The sequence below is a fragment of the Ranitomeya imitator genome, chromosome 4, assembly GCF_032444005.1.
Source record: "Ranitomeya imitator isolate aRanImi1 chromosome 4, aRanImi1.pri, whole genome shotgun sequence".
NCBI lineage: Eukaryota > Metazoa > Chordata > Amphibia > Anura > Dendrobatidae > Ranitomeya > Ranitomeya imitator.
The window spans coordinates 398,589,697-398,616,391 of NC_091285.1; the positions used below are offsets into that span (position 1 = coordinate 398,589,697).

General features: G+C 46.1%; 1 protein-coding gene across 6 annotated transcripts in view; it reads right to left on the reverse strand.

Moving 5' to 3' along the window:
* The window catches only part of TASOR2 (transcription activation suppressor family member 2), a 165,548-nt gene that overhangs the window by 48,617 nt on the left and 90,236 nt on the right, over nucleotides 1-26,695 (reverse strand). For all 6 annotated transcript variants that reach the window (XM_069765334.1, XM_069765340.1, XM_069765339.1 and 3 more), the window contains one exon: nucleotides 7,490-8,426. In XM_069765334.1, coding sequence (XP_069621435.1) covers nucleotides 7,490-8,426 — 937 coding nt within the window. The remainder of the gene's footprint in view (nucleotides 1-7,489; nucleotides 8,427-26,695) is intronic.

The following is a 26,695-nucleotide window of genomic DNA, read 5'->3' on the forward strand; positions in this document are numbered from 1 at the left end:
AGGCAGATATAAACCGAGATATCCATTTATTACCTGCTACATCAAAATTAAAAAGAGCTCCTAAGGCTGACACCTGCACTTTCAGAGTGCTTACAGAGAGTCCTAATTCCAGACCTTTTTGTAGAAATTCCAATATTGGAAATATAGGAATATCAGCGGAAAGTTGTGTAGTATGGAATTGAAGGAATTTCCTCCAAATTCTGACATAAATCCTGGTAGTTGAGGGTTTTCTACTTTTCATCAGAGTATCTATTAACCCACTAGAAAACCCCCTGAGATTTAGTAACTGCCTTTCAAACTCCATGCAGTTAAATTCATGCCTTTTGCCTGAGGATGAAGGAACGGACCCTGAGAGAGCAGGTCCTTGGATTGAGGCAGAATCCACGGGTCCGACACTGACATCGCCCTCAGCCATGAGAACCATGGCCTTTTGGGCCAGAATGGGGCTATTAATAGAATTCTTGTTCCTTCTTCTCTTATTTTTCTTATTACCAAAGGTAGTAGATTCAATGGAGGAAAAGCATATGCCAGGTCGAAAGTCCAGGGCACTTGGAGGGCATCGAGTATGTCCGGCTTGTCCTCTCTGTTTAGAGAGGCAAACATCCTGACCTGTCGGTTGGCTCTTGTGGCAAACAAGTCTATTTGAGGAATACCCCATTGCGCTGTTATCATTTTGAAAATTTTTCTGTTTAGCATCCATTCCCCTTGATGAAGGGTGTGACGGCTCAGAAAATCGGCACGAAAGTTGTCTGTGCCCCTGATGTGAACTGCTGATAGTGATAGCAGATGACCTTCGGCTAATTCCATGATGTCTGATGCCAGCTGCCTGAGTCTGTCCGACCGCGTACCTCCTTGATGGTTTAAGTAAGCTACTGCCGTGGTGTTGTCGGAGAACACTCTTGTGTGAGAGCCGCTGAGCTGAGGAAGAAAGTGAAGTAGGGAATAATATATTGCCCTCAACTCTTTGACATTTGAAGAACTATCTAGTTCCGAACTAGACCAAAGATCCTGAACCCACTGATCCTTAAAATGTGCCCCCCAGCCTTTAGGACCAGCATCTGTGGTCACTATACTAGAGGGGGAAATTATCCAGAGAACCCCTTTTGAAAGGTTTTTCTGATTTAACCACCACCTAAGGGAGTGTAATACTTCCGTTGTTAGATAAACTGTTCTATCCAGACAGCCTCTATTCTTAATGTCCTCCTCTAATATAAATTTTTGTAGAGGCCTAGTATGAGCCTGTGCCCACTGGACCGCAGGGATACACGATGTCAGAGAACCTAGTAATGACATGCTCTGTCTGAGTGACATACTACGATTTTCTATTGCTAAAGATACCTTATCAACTATGGAGATTTTCTTATCCTCAGGCAGCTTACAAATCTGGTCAGCTGAATCTAGAAGGAGCCCTAGGAATTTCTGACACTTAACCGGCTGAAGTCTAGATTTTTCCCAATTAACCAGCCACCCCAGGGATTGTAAGGAAACCACTACTTCCCGTAACCTCTGCTCACACTGTAGGGGGTCTTTACCCACAATCAATAGGTCATCTAGATATGGAATGACTAAAGTATCTTTTACTCTTAGGAAAGACATAACTTCCAATAGCAATTTTGTGAAAACCCTTGGGGCCATGGATAATCCGAAGGGCATCGCCTTATATTGTAGATGACGAATTTGTCCCTCTATACAGACTGCTACCCGAAGGAACTGCTGGAATAAATGATGTATAGGAATATGATAGTAAGCATCCTTAAGATCCAATACTACCATGTAACAGTTTGGAAATAAATTCTTTATGGCTGAACGAATGGATTCCATTTTGAATGTTTTAGGCCTTATAAAGGAGTTCAGCTTTCTTAAATTAATTATGGTTCTGAAAGAGCCATCCGGCTTATTAATCAGAAACAAGGGAGAATAAAATCCCCTCCCCCTCTGGGAAGATGGGACTTCCACTAGGACTTGTTTGCGTAGGAGGGTTTTAACCTCTGTTTCAAGTGCCTCTTGCTGAGGCCTGGATCTTAAGGTGGTAAGGAGGAAGGAGTCCGGTGGAGTTCTAATAAAGTCTAATGTGAGGCCTGAAGATATTAATTTAATGGCCCAAGTATTTATTGTTATCTCTTCCCATTGTTGCCTAAACTGTTTTAATCTTCCACCCACTGGAGGAATATAATTACTGGAATTTGTCGGCTGGCTTGAATGGACGTTTATTAAACAGGTTTCCTTTTTGTTTAAAATCCTTATTGTTCCATCTGTCTCTGAAGCCTCCCTTCTTTCCGAATGGTGGCTTCCTGAAGGCCCTTCTGTAAGATGGAACAAAGGGATTAGGGAATCCTTTTTTCCTTTCACCTGCCTTCTTGAGTATATCGTCAAGGACTGTTCCAAATAGGTACTCACCCTGACAGGGTATGGCACATAATTTTGATCTAGATTGGGCATCTCCTTTCCAGTTTTTTAGCCATAAAGCCCGCCTAGCCGTGTTGGAGATATTAGCTGTTCTGGCCGCCAGACGTAGGGAGTCAATAGAGGCATCCGATATAAAGGCAGCCGCACCCTTGATCAAAGGGATAGACGCTCGTAACTTCTCCCTGGATACACCATTTTTAATATTTTGCTCCAGCTGATCCAGCCAGACTAACATTGATCTGCCAGTACATGTGGCTGCAATTGCCGGTTTGAATGCCGTGACACAGGCCTCCCACGATTTTTTAAGGAGCGCATCTGATTTTCGGTCCATGGGATCTGTTAAGGAACCTGCATCTTCCACGGGCAAGGAGAACCGGCGAGATGTAGATGCAACTGCAGCATCGACCTTTGGTATTTTGGTCCATGTACTTAAATCTTCGTCATCAAATGGGTAGCGCCTTTTACAGGGTATTGGTACAAAACCTTTTTGACCTTTACCCCATTCCTTTTTAACGAGGTCCTTTATGGCCTGGTTTATTGGAAACACGTGGCCTTTCCGTTGGGAAAGACCAGCAAACATGATTTCCTGTGGTGTTTGGGGTTCTTTTGACTCCGATACCCCCATCGTATTTCTCACCGATTTAACCAAGTTGTTTATGCCTTCAGTTGGAAAGCAAACAAAGTCTTCTTCCCCTGAAGAATCAGACAGTTGAGAGACCTCAGAGTCGACCTCCCCACTCTCTGCTGACGTGTCGGCTCTAGGTGAGGATACTCTTCTTTTCTTTTTCTCGGTATTAATCGAGGAAGAACCGCCTCCTAACGACTGAAGTTCTTCCCTAATTATGAGCCGTATCTCGTTCATTTTCACCGCTTCCTCCTGCCGTAAGGTGTTATCTATACATGCCTGACATAGACTCTTAGTATAGGAGTCAGGCAGGGGTTCGGTACATATAGCACATTGTTTGTGCTTACTCTTTCCCGTCCTTTTTGCCTAAAATAATACAAGCAAAGGAATCAATATATACTTCAGTGAAGTATGCGTACACTCACCCAGCGTATTAATTTTACCGGCTGCGGGGTTGCCTTAGTTTGGGATGTGGAACGGGATGATTTTCTTCCCGATTTATCAGTGGAGTCACTTAACTTAAAGTGTCCACTGCTGTTTTTCCTGGTTTCGCTACTAGTGGCTCTTCCATGGAGTGCACACGGACCTCCTCTTGGGATGACATAATGCACACTGACTGCACTTCTCATCCTGACTTTTATAGTGTAGCCACTCCTGCATACATCCCCATCCTGTTTTTTTTTTTTTTTTTTTTTTACTCACAAGACCGGCATCCAGACGCTGGGATCGCATGGGGGAATCCAATATGGCGGTTCCCCCGGAAATGGTACTCTGACACCGCGACCCCGGAAGTTCAAGCTTCCTTCCATGGGACGCCGACGCTACTGCGCATGCGCCCGCGTCTCTGCAAACCGGAAGCGCTCTCAGCGCTGCTTCCCACCATGTCGCCTCTTACCTCTGGAGGGAACGGAGGGAAGATTCCCCAGGGATACCACACCGCTGCTCAGCTCCACTCAGGAGGGCATTCCACAGGTATCCACACTGCGCCGTGCCTTTCATTAGTACTTACCCAACGGTGTCCCAGCAGGGAGACCGTTGGTACCTTCAGGCTTCCCTGTCAGCCGCACCAGATGAGGGGGGAGCCCGCAGGAACATTCCCCCGACACTGTCTACCTGCTCTGGGACCCCTGTCGCTCAGCAGAGTCGATACAGGCGGTAGCCCAGGCAGGTCTTTCTCTTCTTAGCCATAGAGTTCTTCTCTGTGGGTTCCCTTCTAGGAACAGGAAACCAACTGAGGAGCGAGGGGGGGCCGCCCCTTTTATCTCTCTGTAGGTTTCCTGTTCCTAGGGGCGGATCCCCTCTCTCTAGTGGGTGCTGTCGTGGCGAATAGAAAAAAAGTTGCATTAATAGTCTGCAGTTTTCCGACCCCCAGATGTGTAGTTTCAGATCAAAGCATGCTTAGATAGCACTCCAATATACAACCCCTGGCAAAAATTATGGAATCACCGGCCTTGGGGGGATATTCATTCAGTTAATTTTGTAGAAAAAAAAGCAGATCACAGACATGGCACAAAACTAAAGTCATTTCAAATGGCAACTTTCTGGCTTTAAGAAACACTAAAAAAAACAAGAACAATATTTTTTCCCTCAGAATTGAGTGATTCCATAATTTTTCCCCTATGCTTGGATAAAAAAAGTAACCATTACTGACTACCACATTTTTTGTTCTTGATTTCTTTTAGTGTTTCCTAAAGCCAGAAAGTTGCCATTTGAAATGACTTTAGTTTTGTGCCATGTCTGTGATCTGCTTTTTTTTTCTTTTTTTTTTTTTTACCAAATTAAAACAACAGAATGAACATCCTCCAAGGCCGGTGATTCCAGAATTTTTGCCAGGGGTTGTAAACAACTAGGACTGAGTCAGTCCATTACTGCTAATACCTATGTGAATAACAGAAGTAGGAGTCTAATATCAGGTCCAGTGTCCTAATTGCCAGTTACATCAGAAAACCCACTGAAAGTTTATATATAGTAAGCAAACAGGTTGCTGCATTGCAACAAAATATATTGTGTGTGTGTATATATATTGCATACTCTCTCTCTATCTCTATCTATCTATCTATTTCTATCTCTATCTATTTCTATCTATTTCTCTATCTATCTATTTCTATCTATCTATTTCTATCTCTATCTATCTCTATCTATCTCTATCTATCTCTATCTATCTCTATCTATCTCTATCTATCTCTATCTATCTCTATCTATCTCTATCTATCTCTATCTATCTCTATCTATCTCTATCTATATCTATATCTATCTATATCTATCTATATCTATCTATATCCACCTATATCCACCTATATCCACCTATATCCACCTATATCCACCTATATCCATCTATATCCATCTATATCTATGTGTGTGTATCACACTGTGTTTTAAACTGGAGTGTGTATATATGCATCTGCCTTCCATTAATACTACTTACCTGCTTATTACTCATTCCCTACATGTGTATGCAGCGCAACTGAGCATCGGGTGACAAAAGAGTTATCAGTAGGGATAAGGTGTTCTCCAAGCATGCTTGTGTGCTAACCGAGTGACTTCGGCGTGCTCAAAAAATATGTTCGAGTCGCCGCACCTACATGTCTCGTGACTGAAGCAGGGACTGCCTAACAAACATGCAATCCTTGCCGCAAGACATGCAGGCCCAGGGATTCAACCATATTCTTCGAGCACGCTGAAGTCAATCAGTTAGCATACGGGAATGCTCAGATAACATCTTATCAGAGCACAATCACTCATCACTAGTTATCAGCCAAGTGGTTAAACAGGCAGGAAATCCGGATGGGCTCCCATGGCAGTTAAGGCCCCTTCACATTAAGCGACGCTGCAGCGATACCGACAACGATCCGGATCGCTGCAGCGTCGCTGTTTGGTCGCTGGAGAGCTGTCACACAGACCGCTCTCCAGCGACCAACGATGCCGGTAACCAGGGTAAACATCGGGTAACTAAGCGCAGGGCCGCGCTTAGTAACCCGATGTTTACCCTGGTTACCATGCTAAAAGTAAAAAAAAACAAACACTACATACTTACCTACCACTGTCTGTCCTCCAGCGCTGTGCTCTGCTTCTCTGCTCTCCTCCTGTACTGTCTGGGAGCCGGAAAGCAGAGCGGTGACGTCACCGCTCTGCTTTCCGGCTCACAGACAGTACAGGAGGAGTGCAGAGCGCAGCGCTGGAGGACAGACAGCGGTAGGTAAGTATGTAGTGTTTGTTTTTTTTTACTTTTAGCATGGTAACCAGGGTAAACATCAGGTTACTAAGCGCGGCCCTGCGCTTAGTTACCCGATGTTTACCCTGGTTACCAGTGAAGACATCGCTGGATCGGTGTCACACACGCCGATCCAGCGATGTCAGCAGGAGTCCAGCGACGAAATAAAGTTCTGGACTTTATTCAGCGACCAACGATCTCCCAGCAGGGGCCTGATCGTTGGTCGCTGTCACACATAACGATTTCATTAACGATATCGTTGCTACGTCACAAATAGCAACGATATCGTTAACGATATCTTTATGTGTGAAGGTACCTTTTGGCACCTACTGAAGGTCCCATGTCTGCCATGTTTGTGTTCCTATGAAGCAGGGCTTCATATTAGACTGCCAAATATACACAACACTGCAATACATAAGAAAAGGAGTACACTACACTTGCTATAAAGTTTAAGAAAAACACAAAATAGGTAAAACAAGTAACATTGGAATAAAAAGCAATTAATGTTGGAAGTATCCTAAAATACTAATAAAATTTACAGCTTGCTCTGTAAAAAAAACAAGCTCCCATAAATAAAAGGTTATTGGTCTCAGAATGTGGTGACACACAATATAAATACAATATTGTTAATCTTTCTGACCTGCAAAATAAAGTTACCAGATCATTTTGAAGTCATTTTCAATATCAATACAAATAAAATACCTGCAAAAAGACATTAAAAAGGCCACTACAAATGAAATTAGGGCCCTGTTCACACTGCATGTATTCAGGAGCCCATGATGGACCCAATTTGTGCTTGGTCTGATTTTTCAGATTGGTACAAGAACAGTCTATTACATTTTTGTGACCACCTGAAAAGATGGACACTGCCAAAAATAAGAGCACAAAAGAAATCCACTTAAATTATTTTTGCGTCATTACACGCTCTCTCATTTGGGGGTCCTGCCTGATTCCCATATTTCATAATTCATACAAAACTCCCCATATGCACTGCATAAGCAGTGTGAACAGAACCTAACAATTCAAAATCCAGGAGCTTTCAGTGGAGTTTAACATTGGAAAGAAATATATGTACTCAAACAATTTGTCTACAGCTATTGTTCTGGCACTCTAGCAGTATCAATTACCTCATATTGACAAAAAAACTGACAACGTGTGCAATACATGTGCTAACTGAATCATGTCAGGTTGGTTCAGCTCACCCTAAAAACAGAATACGTGTATATTATTTCACATCATATACTTACCCATGTAGGGCACGATTTATTGTTTTTTCTAAAGGATCACTGGTAAACTTGCTGTCAAGGTCAAAATTGTAGTTTGGTTCCCAGTGAAAAGTAATTACAACATTTTCGTGGAGCTTGGACACTCCCCTCTGTTTGCTACCAGTCCCTGGGGACTCGTTCCCACCAGTAAATACCAACTCTTCTGAGAGACCATTTGCTGATGACTCCGGAACCATATCAGCCGGTGTAGTGGAATCAGGGACACCTTGAATGGGTTGCTCTTTTGCAGATTTGCCTGGGATAATCCCTAGAGGAAGCTGAGAGTAAGAATGCTCTAAGCAAATTTTACTTGTGGCATTATACCGTGCTTTAGCCTTGGCAGCAGCAATGTGAGCTTTCTGTGATATCTGTTTTTCACCGGATTCAGATCGTTTCTGTGATGCAATGCTGCGAGGAGAGACATGAAAGCCATTTTTAGGCTTGTCACCTTCCATTGTATTTTCAGGCTCGGTGTATACCGTGGAAGACAGAGCTGGGGGACTACTATCCTTTGCTGGAGGCTCTTCAGTACTTACAGGGTCATCTCTACGTGCTGGCTCCTCAACCTGTAACTCAGGTGCAGATGCCACACTCACACTTTGTAAGTAAGGAATATTTGAGGAGCCAAATGAGTTTAGGGCCAAGTCAGCCAATAGATTAAGGGCATGCGATTCATACATGTTTATTCTTTTCTCCATTATATTGTCTTCAGAGATCTGAGGAGGAGGAGAAGGCCATTTTGGGGCATCTTTTAGGCTTTCACTGGATTTCCCAGATGTGTTGATCTGCTCAACTGTAATCGCCTTCATTTTCTCTTCAAGCCTTTTATTGGTTCTTCCAGTCCTTTCATATTTTCGCTCACTTGTCTTTTTTAAGCTTTCAGACTTATTTATAACCTCCACTGCCATAATTGTGTTGCCTGTACCAAAAAAGAATGTAGATGAAGTAGTGTCCACAATAATACATTATCTAGCAAACCTAGCTATCCTAAGATGACAAGCAAAGGAGGGTCCTCTCTGTGTAACTATAAATGCTGCAGGGCTACTTAACGCAGAATCTAAAGCAATGTTTCTCAACTCCAGTCCTCAAGACCCCACAACAGGTCACGTTTTCAGGATTTCCTTAGTATTGCACAGGTGATAATTTCATCACCTGCTCAAGCATTAATTCCATCGCCTATGCAATACTAAGGAAATCCTGAAAACATGACCTGTTGTGGGGTCTTGAGGACTGGAGTTGAGAAACACTGATCTAAAGGGTTAAGCTGAGATCACAGTTAGGTGGGTGTCGATAGTATAAACACCTTCAGCACCCTCCTGAGCACACCGTGTACACTTGCACAAGATGTTCAACAGAGCGTTTAGGTGCAGCAGGCAGGTTTCCAAACCCGTATATGATATACAATGCAATTCTCTGCAAGCTCAGTGGAATTTGTGCAGCAATGCAATCGCAAATAGTGAAGACTGCATAGCGATACACTGTGTTGTTACAGATACTTCTATATTTTGAAAGCTTGGCCACCAAATTGTTTGATGAAAGTTGCAACACCGAAAACGTTCAGTCAAAATCTGATGTTCCAGTTATAAAAATAATTCAGTTAGTTACATACACTATATAAAAAGACATGTTTGTTTTTCCTCAATATCTGACATGAAATCAGAATAAACCTTTCCCGTTTTAGGTCAATTAGAATTACCATAATTATTAATATTTGTCAAATGCCAAAATAATGTGAGAATGTTTTAAGGCATTTTTATTACTTACTGCAAAGTCAAAAGTTGACATACATTACGCTTACTATGCCTTTAAACAATTCTGGATGGCCCATATGATGATATCATGTGTTTGGAAGCTTCTAAGAGGTTTTTTTGCAACATCTGAGTTAGAGACACCTGTGGATGTATTTTAATGCACACCTGAAACACACTGCTTCTCTGTGTAGCATCATCAGAAACTCTAAAGAAATTAGCCAAAATATCAGGAAGAGAATTGTGGACTTGAGTCTGGCTCATCCGTGGGTAGAATTTCAAGATACCTGAAGGTGTCTCGTTCATCTGTGCAAACAATTATACCCAAGTACAAAAAAGATGGGAATGTCCAGCCATCATACCGCTCAGGAAGGAGACGGGTTCTGTGTCCTAGAGATGAACGTGCTTTGGTCCAACATATGCATATGAAACCAAGGACATAAGCAAAATACCTCGTGAAGATAATGGTGGAAGCTGGTAAGATTGTGTCAATATCCACAGTGAAACGAGTTCTGTATCAACATGGGCTGAAAAGCCCACTCTGCCAGGAAGAAGCCATAACTCCAAAAGAAACAAAAAAAGCCAGATGAATGTTTGCAAATTCACACTAAAAAGGAGATTTTTGTGTACTCACCATAAAATCTCTCTCTCTTAGCCTCTAATTGGGGGACACAGGACAATGGGTGTTATGCTGCTGTCCACTAGGAGGCGACATTATGCATAATCTGAAAAAGATTAACCGTGGCTCCTCCTCTGCAGTATACACCCCTGGACGGCGTCAGCCTTCTCCAATTTTGTGCAAAAGCATTAGAAGGAATGTAACATGAATAACATAACCATGCCTATAAGAAGGCAACTATGTATGAGCTCAAGAAAACAATATGAGAACTCAACAGTAACAACGGCCCGGAAAGGGCAACAGGGTGGGAGCTGTGTCCTCCAATTAGAGGCTAAGAGAAAGATTTCACGGTGAGTACACAAAAATCTCCTTTACTCTGTCACCTCATTGGGGACACAGGACCATGGGACGTCCCAAAGCAGTCCCTGGGTGGGAAGCAATGGACGTATATTGTGTAGACAGGCCCCTACACTTGGGGCACCGCAGCCTGCAGAACACATCTACCCAGGCTCGCGTCCGCTGAGGACTGGGTATGAACCCTGTAGTGTTTAGTAAACGTGTCTACTGTGCCTACTGAGAGGCACAGAAGCAGCCATCTGCAGACCGGACATAACTGCAAGAGAAGTATGCTGCCTTCCAGGTGCGATGATCAAGGATGTGACCGATAGGATACCAAAGCTCTTCAGCTCCAAGGACGTCCACCCATTTCTTCTGATACATGTTGGCACCAATGACACGGCAAGGAAGGACCTACCGACAATCTGCAAGGACTTTGAAGAGTTGGGGAAGAAAGTAAAGGAACTGGATGCACAGGTAGTTTTTTCTTCTATCCTTCCAGTAGACGGGCATGGCACCAGGAGATGGAACAGGATCCTTGATGCAAACAACTGGCTAAGACGATGGTGCAGACAACAAGGATTCGGATTCCTGGACCACGGTGTGAATTACTGGTACGATGGACTCCTCGCCAGAGATGGACTACACCTCAACAAACCTGGGAAACACACATTCGCCAGAAGACTCGCTACACTCATCAGGAGGGCGTTAAACTAGAAGAAGAGGGGACGGGAAGAAAAACATTAGACTCGAACAAAGACGACCCAGGAAAACATACTCAGAAGGGAGGTAAGAACATTTCTAAAACAATCCACAGTGAGGAGATTGGAACAAAACAAAATCCTCTAAACTGCATGCTCGCAAACGCCAGAAGCCTGACAAACAAGATGGAAGAACTAGAAGCAGAAATATCTACAGGTAACTTTGACATAGTGGGAATAACCGAGACATGGTTAGATGAAAGCTATGACTGGGCAGTTAACTTACAGGGTTACAGTCTGTTTAGAAAGGATCGTAAAAATCGGAGAGGAGGAGGGGTTTGTCTCTATGTAAAGTCTTGTCTAAAGTCCACTTTAAGGGAGGATATTAGCGAAGGGAATGAGGATGTCGAGTCCATATGGGTTGAAATTCATGGAGGGAAAAATGGTAACAAAATTCTCATTGGGGTCTGTTACAAACCCCCAAATATAACAGAAAGCATGGAAAGTCTACTTCTAAAGCAGATAGATGAAGCTGCAACCCATAATGAGGTCCTGGTTATGGGGGACTTTAACTACCCGGATATTAAATGGGAAACAGAAACCTGTGAAACCCATAAAGGCAACAGGTTTCTGCTAATAACCAAGAAAAATTATCTTTCACAATTGGTGCAGAATCCAACCAGAGGAGCAGCACTTTTAGACCTAATACTATCTAATAGACCTGACAGAATAACAAATCTGCAGGTGGTTGGGCATTTAGGAAATAGCGACCACAATATTGTGCAGTTTCACCTGTCTTTCACTAGGGGGACTTGTCAGGGAGTCACAAAAACATTGAACTTTAGGAAGGCAAAGTTTGAACAGCTTAGAGATGCCCTTAATCTGGTAGACTGGGACAATATCCTCAGAAATGAGAATACAGATAATAAATGGGAAATGTTTAAGAACATCCTAAATAGGCAGTGTAAGCGGTTTATACCTTGTGGGAATAAAAGGACTAGAAATAGGAAAAACCCAATGTGGCTAAACAAAGAAGTAAGACAGGCAATTAACAGTAAAAAGAAAGCATTTGCACTACTAAAGCAGGATGGCACCATTGAAGCTCTAAAAAACTATAGGGAGAAAAATACTTTATCTAAAAAACTAATTAAAGCTGCCAAAAAGGAAACAGAGAAGCACATTGCTAAGGAGAGTAAAACTAATCCCAAACTGTTCTTCAACTATATCAATAGTAAAAGAATAAAAACTGAAAATGTAGGCCCCTTAAAAAATAGTGAGGAAAGAATGGTTGTAGATGACGAGGAAAAAGCTAACATATTAAACACCTTCTTCTCCACGGTATTCACGGTGGAAAATGAAATGCTAGGTGAAATCCCAAGAAACAATGAAAACCCTATACTAAGGGTCACCAATCTAACCCAAGAAGAGGTGCGAAACCGGCTAAATAAGATTAAAATGGATAAATCTCCGGGTCCGGATGGCATACACCCACGAGTACTAAGAGAACTAAGTAATGTAATAGATAAACCATTATTTCTTATTTTTAGTGACTCTATAGCGACAGGGTCTGTTCCGCAGGACTGGCGCATAGCAAATGTGGTGCCAATATTCAAAAAGGGCTCTAAAAGTGAACCTGGAAATTATAGGCCAGTAAGTCTAACCTCTATTGTTGGTAAAATATTTGAAGGGTTTCTGAGGGATGTTATTCTGGATTATCTCAATGAGAATAACTGTTTAACTCCATATCAGCATGGGTTTATGAGAAATCGCTCCTGTCAAACCAATCTAATCAGTTTTTATGAAGAGGTAAGCTATAGGCTGGACCACGGTGAGTCATTGGACGTGGTATATCTCGATTTTTCCAAAGCGTTTGATACCGTGCCGCACAAGAGGTTGGTACACAAAATGAGAATGCTTGGTCTGGGGGAAAATGTGTGTAAATGGGTTAGTAACTGGCTTAGTGATAGAAAGCAGAGGGTGGTTATAAATGGTATAGTCTCTAACTGGGTCGCTGTGACCAGTGGGGTACCACAGGGGTCAGTATTGGGACCTGTTCTCTTCAACATATTCATTAATGATCTGGTAGAAGGTTTACACAGTAAAATATCGATATTTGCAGATGATACAAAACTATGTAAAGCAGTTAATACAAGAGAAGATAGTATTCTGCTACAGATGGATCTGGATAAGTTGGAAACTTGGGCTGAAAGGTGGCAGATGAGGTTTAACAATGATAAATGTAAGGTTATACACATGGGAAGAGGGAATCAATATCACCATTACACACTGAGCGGGAAACCACTGGGTAAATCTGACAGGGAGAAGGACTTGGGGATCCTAGTTAATGATAAACTTACCTGGAGCAGCCAGTGCCAGGCAGCAGCTGCCAAGGCAAACAGGATCATGGGGTGCATTAAAAGAGGTCTGGATACACATGATGAGAGCATTATACTGCCTCTGTACAAATCCCTAGTTAGACCGCACATGGAGTACTGTGTCCAGTTTTGGGCACCGGTGCTCAGGAAGGATATAATGGAACTAGAGAGAGTACAAAGGAGGGCAACAAAATTAATAAAGGGGATGGGAGAACTACAATACCCAGATAGATTAGCGAAATTAGGATTATTTAGTCTAGAAAAAAGACGACTGAGGGGCGATCTAATAACCATGTATAAGTATATAAGGGGACAATACAAATATCTCGCTGAGGATCTGTTTATACCAAGGAAGGTGACGGGCACAAGGGGGCATTCTTTGCGTCTGGAGAAGAGAAGGTTTTTCCACCAACATAGAAGAGGATTCTTTACTGTTAGGGCAGTGAGAATCTGGAATTGCTTGCCTGAGGAGGTGGTGATGGCGAACTCAGTCGAGGGGTTCAAGAGAGGCCTGGATGTCTTCCTGGAGCAGAACAATATTGTATCATACAATTATTAGGTTCTGTAGAAGGACGTAGATCTGGGTATTTATTATGATGGAATATAGGCTGAACTGGATGGACAAATGTCTTTTTTCGGCCTTACTAACTATGTTACTATGTTACTATGTCTAGGCTAGTCCAAGTGGCCGCCTTACACACTTGTTGTGCCGAAGCCTGGTGCTGAATGGTCCAGGAGGCTCCTACCGCCCGTGTAGAGTGTGCCGTAATACCGGCTGGAAGAGGAGAATTCTTAAGGCGGTAGGCCTCTTGTATGGTGGATTTGATCCACCTGGCAAGGGTAGCCTTGGAAGCTGGCAGACCCTTGCGGCCGCCTTCCGGAAGAAGGAAAAGAGAATCAGACGTCCGGAAGGACGCAGTCCTAGACACATATACGCAATGCCCTGACAAGGTCAAGCGTATGCAGAGCCTTCTCCACCCTATGAACCGGGACCGGACAAAGGGAAGGCAGAGAAATTTCCTCATTGAGGTGGAAGGTGGACACAACCTTCGGAAGGAAGGATGGGACCGTACGGAGGACTACCTTGTCCTGGTGAAAAACCAGAAAGGGCCGTCTGCAGGAGAGAGTGCTGTCAGTTCAAACACCCTGCGTAGCGAGGTGATTGCCACCAGGAAAAACCACCTTCTAGGATAGAAGGCGGAGCAGGACCTCCTTAAGGGGTTCGAAGGGTGGTTCCTGCAATGCTGTCAGGACCAGGTTGAGGTCCCACATTTATAGTGGTCGTCTGTAGGTGGGAACCAATCTGGAAACCCCCTGAAGAAATTTCCTTACTTGCGGCTTGGTAGCAATGCGCCTTTGAAAAAGCACTGAGCAGGCTGACACATAGCTCTTAAGCGAGCCCAGGGACAGCCTGACCTCCAGACCCCATTGGAGAAAACAAAGAAGTTTGGGGAGGGAATAAGGGAATGGGGTCTGGCCACGAGATTCGCAACAGGTAAAGAAAGCTCTCCAGGTACGGTAATAAATCTTGGCAGAGGATGGTTTCCATGCCCTGATCATGGTCCTAATGACGTCCGGCGAGAGCCCTGCCTGGGTTAGAACCCAGGTTTCAAGAGCCACGCCATCAAATTGAGGGCCCCTGAGTTCTGGTGGTAGAACGGGCCTTGTGATAGAAGATCCGGGCGGTCAGGGAGGCGTCGGGGGCGTCTGCTGTAAGTTGTACTATGTCGGCGTACCATGTACGTCTGGGCCAGTCCGGTGCGATTAGGATGTTTGGAACTCCCTCTTGCTTGATCTTCCTCACCACTCTGGATATCAGGGGGAGAGGTGGAAAAATGTACAGAAGCTGGAACTGGGTCCAGTCCTGAACCAGAGCGTCTGCTCTGAGCGACCGCGAATCGTGTGTTCTGGCCATGAACTTGGAGACCTTGGCATTGAAGTAGGATGCCATTAGGTCCACATCCGGGGTCCCCCAGTGACGGCAGATCTGGCGAAAAATTTCAGGGTTGGAGAGACCACTCTCCCGAGTCTATTCCTTGTCGGCTGAGGAAGTCTGCTTCCCAGTTTCCACACCCGGAATGTGGACCGCCGAGAGAACCGAACCTGTGTCCTCCACACAGTGGAGGATGTGTGACACTTCTCGCATCGCCTGGGTACTGCGGGTCCCCCCCTTGGTGATTCACAGATGCCACAGCCGTGGCATTGTCCGACTGTATTCTGATGTGAGAGGCTGCCAGTAAGTGATGGAAGGCCCTCAATGCCAGGAGGATGGCACGAGTTTCCAGGATGTTGATGGGTCGCTTCCACTAGGGAACACTTGCCCTGTGCCCTGTGGTGTAGGTGCACTGCACCCCAACCCGTCAGGCTCGCATTGGCGGTCAGAACCTTAAAATTGACCTGTGAGAAAGGATTTCCCCTTTGCTAGCGAGGTTGGCTTGAGCCACCAGTGCAGGGACCTCCTGGTTGACGTTAGCCGGAACTCCCTGTCGAGAGAGAAAGGGTTCTTGTCCCAGGACTTGAGGATGGCTAGCTGGAGAGGCCTGAGGTGAAACTGGGCAAATGGGACCACTTCTATTGCGGCCCCCATCCTGCCGGGGACTCTCATGGCAAATCGGAGAGATCGAGGGGGTTGGCGATGACTTTTGTAGGTCGACTAACCAGCCAATGCAAATCAGAGTGTCGACTGTGATTGAGACGCTGAGCTCGCAGTCCCTGAAGGTGGGAGCCTTGATGAGTAGATCGTCCAGGTATGGAACGACTACTATGCCTCTCAAGTGCAGGACGTCCATGGTGGCTGCCATGACTTTGGTGAACACTCTGGGAGCCGTGGCGAGTCTGAACGGGAGAGCCACGAACTGGTAGTGGTCCTGGTCGATTGCGAACCTGAGAAATCTCTGATGGGCGGGTGCAATAGGTATATGCAGGTATGCGTCTTGTATGTCTACGGAGGCTAAATATTCTCCCTTCTCCATGGACGCAATGATGGACCGAAGGGACTCCATGCCGAAGTGACGGACCTGTACATATTTGTTGAGCTGTTTTAGGTCCAGTATGAGCCGTACGCTGCCTCCTCTTGGGAACTACGAATAGATTGGAGTATAACCCTCGGAAGTGCTCGGCTGTGGGGCCGGTACTATGACTCCTGCTTGAAAAAGCGAGGAGACCGCTTGGTGGAATGCACGAGCCTTGGCTGGTGGTTTTGGGGGGACAGAGGAAGAATTGGTCTGGTGGGTTGGAGGTGAACTCTATCTTGTATCCGGAAGACACTAGTTCCCTGACCCACCTGTCTTCTGTAATAGGCAGCCAGACTAGATGAAAGAGCAAAAGTCGGCCGCCTACAAGTGTGGTGTCTTCCGGAGTCCGTGAGTCATGATGAGGAGAAAGTCGAGATTTTCCTCCTCTCGGCTTAGACTGGCCTGCTTTTGACTGCCAGGTCTTGTCCGACATTTGAGTCGAACGTGAGCTGTCCCTGCGTGGGGGGGAACGGTTACAATTTTGTGCTGGACGCGAGACGGACCAGCCCGAGGAGTTCCGAAAGGATCGGAATAGAGTTTGGCTACGCTTCTTGTAAGTGCGTTTAGGTTTCAGTTGGGGAAGAGGTACTCTTACCCCCGGTGGCGTTGGATATCATTGTGTCCAACTGTTCACCGAAGAGTCACCCACTGAGGTAGGAGAGGTGCGTGAGGGACTTCTTTGAGGCTGCGTCTGCTTTCCATTCCCGCAGCCAGAGGATACGCCGAATTGTGATGGCGTTTGATGCTATCCCCGCTACACCCCTTGCTGAATCCAAAGCTGCATGAAGCATGTAATCTGCTACAACTGCTATTTGAATCGCTTGGTCCGACAGCTCAGGAGAGGATGCTTGGAGGCCAGCTTGTAAATTTTTGGCCCAGGTCACAATGGCCTTGGCAGCCTGTTATGGCTGGCAATCAGGCAACACAGCGTGCAGTAATCAGCGCACATACAGAGATCTGGCAAAAACCCAAAACAATAGGACGAGCTCTGAGACGTGGAATCTCTGTAGACTGCAGTACCTGATCTATCCTCACACAACTGGAAGCAGCAGTGGATTGCGCCTAACAACTACCTATGCAACTCGGCACTGCCTGAGGAGCTGACTAGCCTGAAGATAGAAATACAAGCCTGACTTACCTCAGAGAAATACCCCAAAGGAATAGGCAGCCCCCACATATAATGACTGTTAGCAAGATGAAAAGACAAACGTAGGAATGAAATAGATTCAGCAAAGTGAGGCCCGATATTCTAGACAGAGCGAGGATAGCAAAGAGAACTATGCAGTCTACAAAAAACCCTAAAACGAAAACCACGCAAAGGGGCAAAAAAGACCCACCGTGCCGAACTAACAGCACGGCGGTGCACCCCTTTGCTTCTCAGAGCTTCCAGCAAAAGATAATAACAAGCTGGACAGAAAAAACAGAAAACAAACTAGAAGCACTTATCTAGCAGAGCAGCAGGCCCAAGGAAAGATGCAGTAGCTCAGATCCAACACTGGAACATTGACAAGGAGCAAGGAAGACAGACTCAGGTGGAGCTAAATAGCAAGGCAGCCAACGAGCTCACCAAAACACCTGAGGGAGGAAGCCCAGAGACTGCAATACCACTTGTGACCACAGAAGTGAACTCAGCCACAGAATTCACAACAGTACCCCCCCCTTGAGGAGGGGTCACCGAACCCTCACCAGAACCCCCAGGCCGACCAGGATGAGCCACATGAAAGGCACGAACAAGATCTGGGGCATGGACATCAGAGGCAAAAACCCAGGAATTATCTTCCTGAGCATAACCCTTCCATTTGACCAGATACTGGAGTTTCCGTCTAGAGACACGAGAATCCAAAATCTTCTCCACAATATACTCCAATTCCCCCTCCACCAAAACAGGGGCAGGAGGCTCCACAGATGGAACCATAGGTGCCACGTATCTCCTCAACAACGACCTATGGAATACATTATGTATGGAAAAGGAGTCTGGGAGGGTCAGACGAAAAGACACCGGATTGAGAATCTCAGAAATCCTATACGGACCAATAAAACGAGGTTTAAATTTAGGAGAGGAAACCTTCATAGGTATATGACGAGAAGATAACCAAACCAGATCCCCAACACGAAGTCGGGGTCCCACACGGCGTCTGCGATTAGCGAAAAGCTGAGCCTTCTCCTGGGACAAGGTCAAATTGTCCACTACCTGAGTCCAGATCTGCTGCAACCTGTCCACCACATAATCCACACCAGGACAGTCCGAAGACTCAACCTGTCCTGAAGAGAAACGAGGATGGAACCCAGAATTGCAGAAAAATGGAGAGACCAAGGTAGCCGAGCTGGCCCGATTATTAAGGGCGAACTCAGCCAACGGCAAAAATGACACCCAATCATCCTGGTCAGCGGAAACAAAACATCTCAGATATGTTTCCAAGGTCTGATTGGTTCGTTCGGTCTGGCCATTAGTCTGAGGATGGAAGGCCGAGGAAAAAGATAGGTCAATGCCCATCCTACCACAAAAGGCTCGCCAGAACCTTGAGACAAACTGGGAACCTCTGTCAGAAACAATATTCTCAGGAATGCCATGTAAACGAACCACATGCTGGAAGAACAAAGGCACCAAATCAGAGGAGGAAGGCAATTTAACCAAGGGCACCAGATGGACCATTTTAGAAAAGCGATCACAGACCACCCAAATGACAGACATCTTTTGAGAAACGGGAAGGTCAGAAATGAAATCCATCGAAATATGTGTCCAAGGCCTCTTCGGGACCGACAAGGGCAAAAGCAACCCACTGGCACGTGAACAGCAGGGCTTAGCCCTAGCACAAATTCCACAGGACTGCACAAAAGCACGCACATCCCGCGACAGAGATGGCCACCAGAAGGATCTAGCAACCAACTCCCTAGTACCAAAGATTCCTGGATGACCGGCCAGCACCGAACAATGAAGTTCAGAGATAACTTTACTAGTCCACCTATCAGGGACGAACAGTTTCTCGGCCGGACAACGATCAGGTTTATTAGCCTGAAATTTCTGCAACACTCTCCGCAAATCAGGGGAGATGGCAGACACAATGACTCCTTCCTTGAGGATACTCGCCGGCTCAGATAACCCCGGAGAGTCGGGCACAAAACTCCTAGACAGAGCATCCGCCTTCACATTTTTAGAGCCCGGAAGGTATGAAATCACAAAATCAAAACGAGCAAAAAATAACGACCAACGGGCCTGTCTAGGATTCAAGCGCTTGGCAGACTCAAGATAAGTAAGGTTCTTATGATCAGTCAAAACCACCACGCGATGCTTAGCACCCTCAAGCCAATGACGCCACTCCTCGAATGCCCACTTCATGGCCAGCAACTCTCGGTTGCCCACATCATAATTACGCTCAGCAGCAGAAAATTTCCTGGAAAAGAAAGCACATGGTTTGAACACTGAGCAACCAGAACCTCTCTGTGACAAAACCGCCCCTGCACCAATCTCAGAAGCATCAACCTCGACCTGGAACGGAAGAGAAACATCAGGTTGACACAACACAGGGGCACAGCAAAAACGACGCTTCAACTCCTGAAAAGCTTCCACGGCAGCAGAAGACCAATTAACCAAATCAGCACCCTTCTTGGTCAAATCGGTCAATGGTCTGGCAATGCTAGAAAAATTACAGATGAAGCGACGATAAAAATTAGCAAAGCCCAGGAATTTCTGCAAACTTTTTAGAGATGTCGGCTGAGTCCAATCCTGAATGGCCTGAACCTTAACCGGATCCATCTCGATAGTAGAAGGGGAAAAGATGAACCCCAAAAATGAAACTTTCTGCACACCGAAGAGACACTTTGATCCCTTCACGAACAAGGAATTAGCACGCAGTACCTGGAAAACCATTCTGACTTGCTTCACATGAGACTCCCAATCATCTGAGAAGATCAAAATGTCATCCAAGTAAACAATCAAGAATTTATCCAGATACTCACGGAAAATGTCATGCATAAAAGACTGAAAAACAGATGGAGCATTGGCAAGTCCGAACGGCATCACCAGATACTCAAAATGACCCTCGGGCGTATTAAATGCCGTTTTCCATTCATCTCCCTGCCTGATTCTCACCAGATTATACGCACCACGAAGATCAATCTTAGTAAACCAACTAGCCCCCTTAATCCGAGCAAACAAGTCAGAAATCAATGGCAAGGGATACTGAAACTTAACAGTGATCTTATTAAGAAGGCGGTAATCAATACACGGTCTTAGCGAACCATCCTTCTTGGCTACAAAAAAGAACCCTGCTCCCAATGGTGACGACGATGGGCGAATATGTCCCTTCTCCAGGGACTCCTTCACATAACTGCGCATAGCGGTGTGTTCAGGTACGGACAAATTAAATAAACGACCCTTAGGGAATTTACTACCAGGAATCAAATCGATAGCACAATCACAATTCCTATGCGGAGGAAGGGCATCAGACTTGGACTCTTCAAATACATCCTGAAAGTCCGACAAGAACTCTGGGATGTCAGAAGGAATGGATGACGAAATAGACAAAAATGGAACATCACCATGTACTCCCTGACAACCCCAGCTGGTTACCGACAGAGTTCCAATCCAATACTGGATTATGGGTTTGTAGCCATGGCAACCCCAACACGACCACATCATGCAAATTATGCAGTACCAAAAAGCGAATAACTTCCTGATGTGCAGGAGCCATGCACATGGTCAGCTGGGCCCAGTACTGAGGCTTATTCTTGGCCAGAGGTGTAGCATCAATTCCTCTCAACGGAATAGGACACCGCAAAGGCTCCAAGAAAAATCCACAACGTTTAGCATAATCCAAATCCATCAGATTAAGGGCAGCGCCTGAATCCACAAACGCCATGACAGAATATGATGACAAAGAGCACATTAAGGTAATGGACAAAAGGAATTTGGACTGTACAGTACCAATAACGGCAGAGCTATCGAACCGCCTAGTGCGTTTAGGACAATTAGAAATAGCATGAGTAGAATCACCACAATAGAAACACAGTCTGTTCAGACGTCTGTGTTCGTGCCGTTCTACTTTAGTCATAGTCCTGTTGCACTGCATAGGCTCAGACTTACTCTCAGACAATACCGCCAGATGGTGCATAGATTTACGCTCGCGCAAGCGACGACCGATCTGAATGGCCAAGGACATAGACTCATTCAAACCAGCAGGCATAGGAAATCCCACCATTACATCCTTAAGAGCTTCAGAGAGACCCTTTCTGAACAAAGCCGCTAGTGCAGATTCATTCCACAGAGTGAGTACTGACCATTTTCTAAATTTCTGACAATATACTTCTACATCATCCTGACCCTGGCATAAAGCCAGCAGATTTTTCTCAGCTTGATCCACTGAATTAGGCTCATCGTAAAGCAATCCCAGCGCCTGGAAAAATGCATCAATATTACTCAATGCAGAATCTCCTGGTGCAAGAGAAAACGCCCAGTCCTGTGGGTCGCCGCGCAAAAAAGAAATAATAATCAAAACCTGTTGAATAGGATTACCAGAAGAATGAGGTTTCAAGGCCAAAAATAGCTTACAATTATTTCTGAAGCTCAGGAACTTAGTTCTGTCACCAAAAAACAAATCAGGAATCGGAATTCTTGGTTCTAGCATCGATTTCTGATCAATAGTATCTTGAATCTTTTGTACATTTACAACGAGATTATCCATTGAGGAGCACAGAGCCTGAATATCCATGTCCACAGCTGTGTCCTGAAGCACTCTAATGTCTAGGGGAAAAAAAAGACTGAAGACAGAGCTAAGAAAAAAAAATGATGTCAGGATTTCTTTTTTCCCTCTATTGGAAATCATTGAATTGGCTCCTTGTACTGTTATGGCTGGCAATCAGGCAACACAGCGTGCAGTAATCAGCGCACATACAGAGATCTGGCAAAAACCCAAAACAATAGGACGAGCTCTGAGACGTGGAATCTCTGTAGACTGCAGTACCTGATCTATCCTCACACAACTGGAAGCAGCAGTGGATTGCGCCTAACAACTACCTATGCAACTCGGCACTGCCTGAGGAGCTGACTAGCCTGAAGATAGAAATACAAGCCTGACTTACCTCAGAGAAATACCCCAAAGGAATAGGCAGCCCCCACATATAATGACTGTTAGCAAGATGAAAAGACAAACGTAGGAATGAAATAGATTCAGCAAAGTGAGGCCCGATATTCTAGACAGAGCGAGGATAGCAAAGAGAACTATGCAGTCTACAAAAAACCCTAAAACGAAAACCACGCAAAGGGGCAAAAAAGACCCACCGTGCCGAACTAACAGCACGGCGGTGCACCCCTTTGCTTCTCAGAGCTTCCAGCAAAAGATAATAACAAGCTGGACAGAAAAAACAGAAAACAAACTAGAAGCACTTATCTAGCAGAGCAGCAGGCCCAAGGAAAGATGCAGTAGCTCAGATCCAACACTGGAACATTGACAAGGAGCAAGGAAGACAGACTCAGGTGGAGCTAAATAGCAAGGCAGCCAACGAGCTCACCAAAACACCTGAGGGAGGAAGCCCAGAGACTGCAATACCACTTGTGACCACAGAAGTGAACTCAGCCACAGAATTCACAACAGCAGCCCAAACTGAAGCGAACGCGGGAGCCAGGGATGCCCCTGCAGCCTCGAAAATTGAACGAGCCATGCGTTCTACCTGCCGGTCTGCTGCGTCTGTAGGGTTGAGCTATCTGGCAGCGAAAGGAGGGACTGTGCTACTAGCCTAGAGACTGGGAGGTCCACTTCGGGTGGATCTGTCCATTCCTTGGTGTCCTTCTGTGGGAAGGGGTACCTTGCCTCCAGATATTTGCGATTAGCGATTTTTTTCTCAGGCTGTGAGAGCTGCTTTTTAAGGATCGTCTTAAAATCTGGGTGGTTAGAGAAAACCTTAGGCGGCTTCAGAGCTCCTTCAAAAGAAAATCTTGTGTTCTGGGGCCACTGGTGGCGGATCAGAAATGTCCAGCACCCGATGGATGGAAGAGATTATGTCCTCAACTAGCGCTGCATTGCTAGGGGGGATTGGGATCAGGGACCCCTCCGTTTCCTTGTCTGAGTCGGAGTCACAGATGCCTTCCGAATCCTGTGTATCACTGAGGCGTCCCCTGCTGGGTGAGCTGAGGCGGAGGCCTTCTCTGGTCGGGGATTGTGGAGATTTGCATTGTCTGCCCCTGGGAGGGGAAGGTCTAGATGACCTGGAACTGCAGTGTCTCTCCCTAGACGGGGATGACCGCGTGCTATGGGTTGACGCAGATGGACTTGACCTATGGGTCCGCTTGCGTCCTGACCTAGACGTGGATGTGCGGTCGTCCTGTCCCTGAGTCAAGCTCTCCCTTTGCTGGGTAGCGGTCATAGCTGACGCATGACTCTGCAAAGCCTGAAGCAATGTGGAGGTTAGGTTATCTATAGACTGCGTCATAGATTGCGACATCTGAGTGACCCATTCCGGCGTGGCATAGACACCGAAGCATTGGTAGGGGCTTCTTGGGGCTCTAACACAGTAGTCTGGATGCAGTCCTGGCAGTGCGGGTACGTGCTGCCACTGGGGACAGAGGTCCTGCAGGATGTTAAGAATGCATAATAGCAGTCCTGCCTGGTTCTCTTGGACCTTGGGCCCAGCATAGTGCACAGAGTGCAGAAGGGCTGGCTATGCAGAGGACCCTACAGGGGTGGCTATGCAGAGGAACCTTTATAGGGAATATGGATTCACAGCCGAGTAAAAAAACCCAGCTGTGATCTTACCCCACCAGTTTGCCCCTAGGTCCAGCGCCGAAGATCCACAGTCCTGTGCCCCCCGGAGACTGGCTGGCCTGGTCCTGCTGACCGGCAGATGCAGGGTTAATCTTTGTCCTGCAGCAGAAATGGCCGCCGAGAAGAAGAGGAAGAAGGGGGCGGAGAGCTGAACAAGGGCGTCAGCTGTGAAAAAGTGCGCCCTTTCTGTCTCGATCCGCCTCCTCTATGACACTGTAGAGTGTCATTTGTCATCCGGGGGGCAGCGGCTTCAGCTAGGCCGAAACCGCGGCCTAAATTAGATGCCTGATGCCCAGAAAGGCTCCAGGCAGGCACGGAAGTCCGGGGGGGGGATCGTATCTGAACCGGAACCCCCCCTCCCGGATTTGAAGGCAGGATAGCGGTGGGGCTTTAAGTGGAAGGGGGGCCCTGTGAAGGGTCCCCCTGAGGCACTATAGAGCTGGTGCTGCCGCAGAGACAGGGGCGCAGGGAGCCCTGTGTCTCTATTGTGCCATGCCTGCCTCCCCCCCAGCCCCAACATGAGCCCGCAGCTGGGCTGGGGTCCCTGGATGCAGCCGCAGTTGCTGGCCCATGCTGCTGGGAGCTGCAGAGTGCTGCCTGTACACCTGTACAGGCCCTACTTGAGGCGTCTCAACCTAATGCCCCCAGAGGGGGATTAGGGAAGGTGCTGCTGTCACCATCAGGGGGCTTTATCCTCGCCTCAACCCAGAAACTAAAAGGAATTGGGGAAAGAGGGGGGGGGGGGGTCCTCGACTTCAAACCAGCACCCGTGGGACTGGGGAAGCAGCGACATGGGGAATAGCCATCTCGACTTCAACCAGGCACCCCGTAATAGGGGGCCGAGGAAGGGGCCATGCCGGGAGTCCCACAGGAGACCCACTTTTCTTCATCTGTAATCCCGTCGGAAAACACGGAGTAAAAAAAAAAAAAAAGGTGTGCCTCCTATGCGACACTAAGCAAAAACTGGATAAGGCTGATGCCGTCCAGGGGTGTATACTGCAGAGGAGGAGCCACGGTTAACCTTTTTCAGATTATGCATAGTGTCGCCTCCTAGTGGACAGCAGCAAAACACCCATGGTCCTGTGTCCCCCAATCAGGCGACAGAGTAATAAAGATCTACATTTTTTGAGATATGTCCTGTGGTCTGATGAAATTAAGTTTACTTTTTGGGCATAATGGCCATCGTTACATTTAGAGGAAAAGGGAAATGCTTGGAAGCCCAAGAACCCCATCCCAAACTGTGAAACACAGGGGTGGCAGCACCATGTTGTGGGGTTGTTTTGCTGTAGGAGGGACTGTTGTACTTTACAAAATAGATGGCATCATGAGAAACGAAGATTATGTGGCAATACTGAAGCAACATTTCAAGACATCAGCCAGGAAGTTAAAGCTTGGGCGGAAATGGGTCTTCCAAATGGACAATGACCAGAAGAATACTGCCAAAATAGTAAACTGGCTTCAGGATAACAAATTCAATGTTTTTGAGTGGCCATCACAAAGCCCTGATCTCAATCCAATTGAAAATTTATGGGCAAAACTGAAAAGGCAGGTGCGAGCAAGGCGATCTACAAACCAGGATCAGTTAAACCGGTTTTGTCAGGAGGCATAGACCCAAATTCTGACCAACTACTGTGAGAAGCTTGTGGAAGGATATCCCAAACGCTTGGCCCAAGTCATTCAGTTTAAGGGAAATGGTACCAAATACTAATGAAATGTATGGAAACCTGACTTTGCAGCAAGTGAAAAATGCCTTAAAACATTGTCTCTCATTATTCTGACATTTGGCAAGTATCAAAAATTATGGTAAAGTTTTTGATATTGCTCAAAAAAAATAAAGGAAACAAACAGAATATACGGTAACTCCAAGTAAATCAAACTTCTGTGAAATCTAACTGTCCACTTAGGAAGCAACATTGACTCACAATTTCACATGCTGTTGTGGAAATGGAATAGACAACAGATGGAAATTATTGGCAATTATCTAGACACTCAAAGGAGTGGTTCTGCAGGTGGGGACCACAAAACACATCTCAGTACCAATGCTTTCTGGCTGATGTTTTGGTCACTTTTGAATGTTGGTTGTGCTTTCAAACTCGTGGTCACATGAGACTGACTGTACAACCCAACACAAGTGGCTCAGGTAGTGCAGCTTATCCAAGATGGCACATCAATGCAAGATGTGGAAAGGTGGTTTGTTGTGTCTGTCAGCGTAGTGTCCAGACGCTGGAAGTGCTACCAGGAGACAGGCCAGTACACCAGGAGACGTGAAGGGGGCCGTAGGAGGGCAAAAACCCAGCAGCAGGACCGCTACCTCAGCCTTTGTGCAAGGAGGAACAGGAGGAGAACTGCCAGAGCCCTGCAAAATGACCTCCAGCATGTGCATGTGTCTACACAAGCGGTTAGAAACAGACTCCATGAGGATGGTCTGAATACCCGACGTCCACAGATGGGGGTTGTGCTCACAGCCCAACACCCTGCAGGACGCTTGGCATTTGCCACAGAACACCAGGATTGGCAAATTATCTACTGGCGCCCTGTGTTCTTCACAGATTAAAGCAGGTTCCCACTGAGCACATGTTACAGATGTGACAGAGTCTGGAGACGCCGTGGAGAGCAATCTGCTGCCTGAAACATCCTT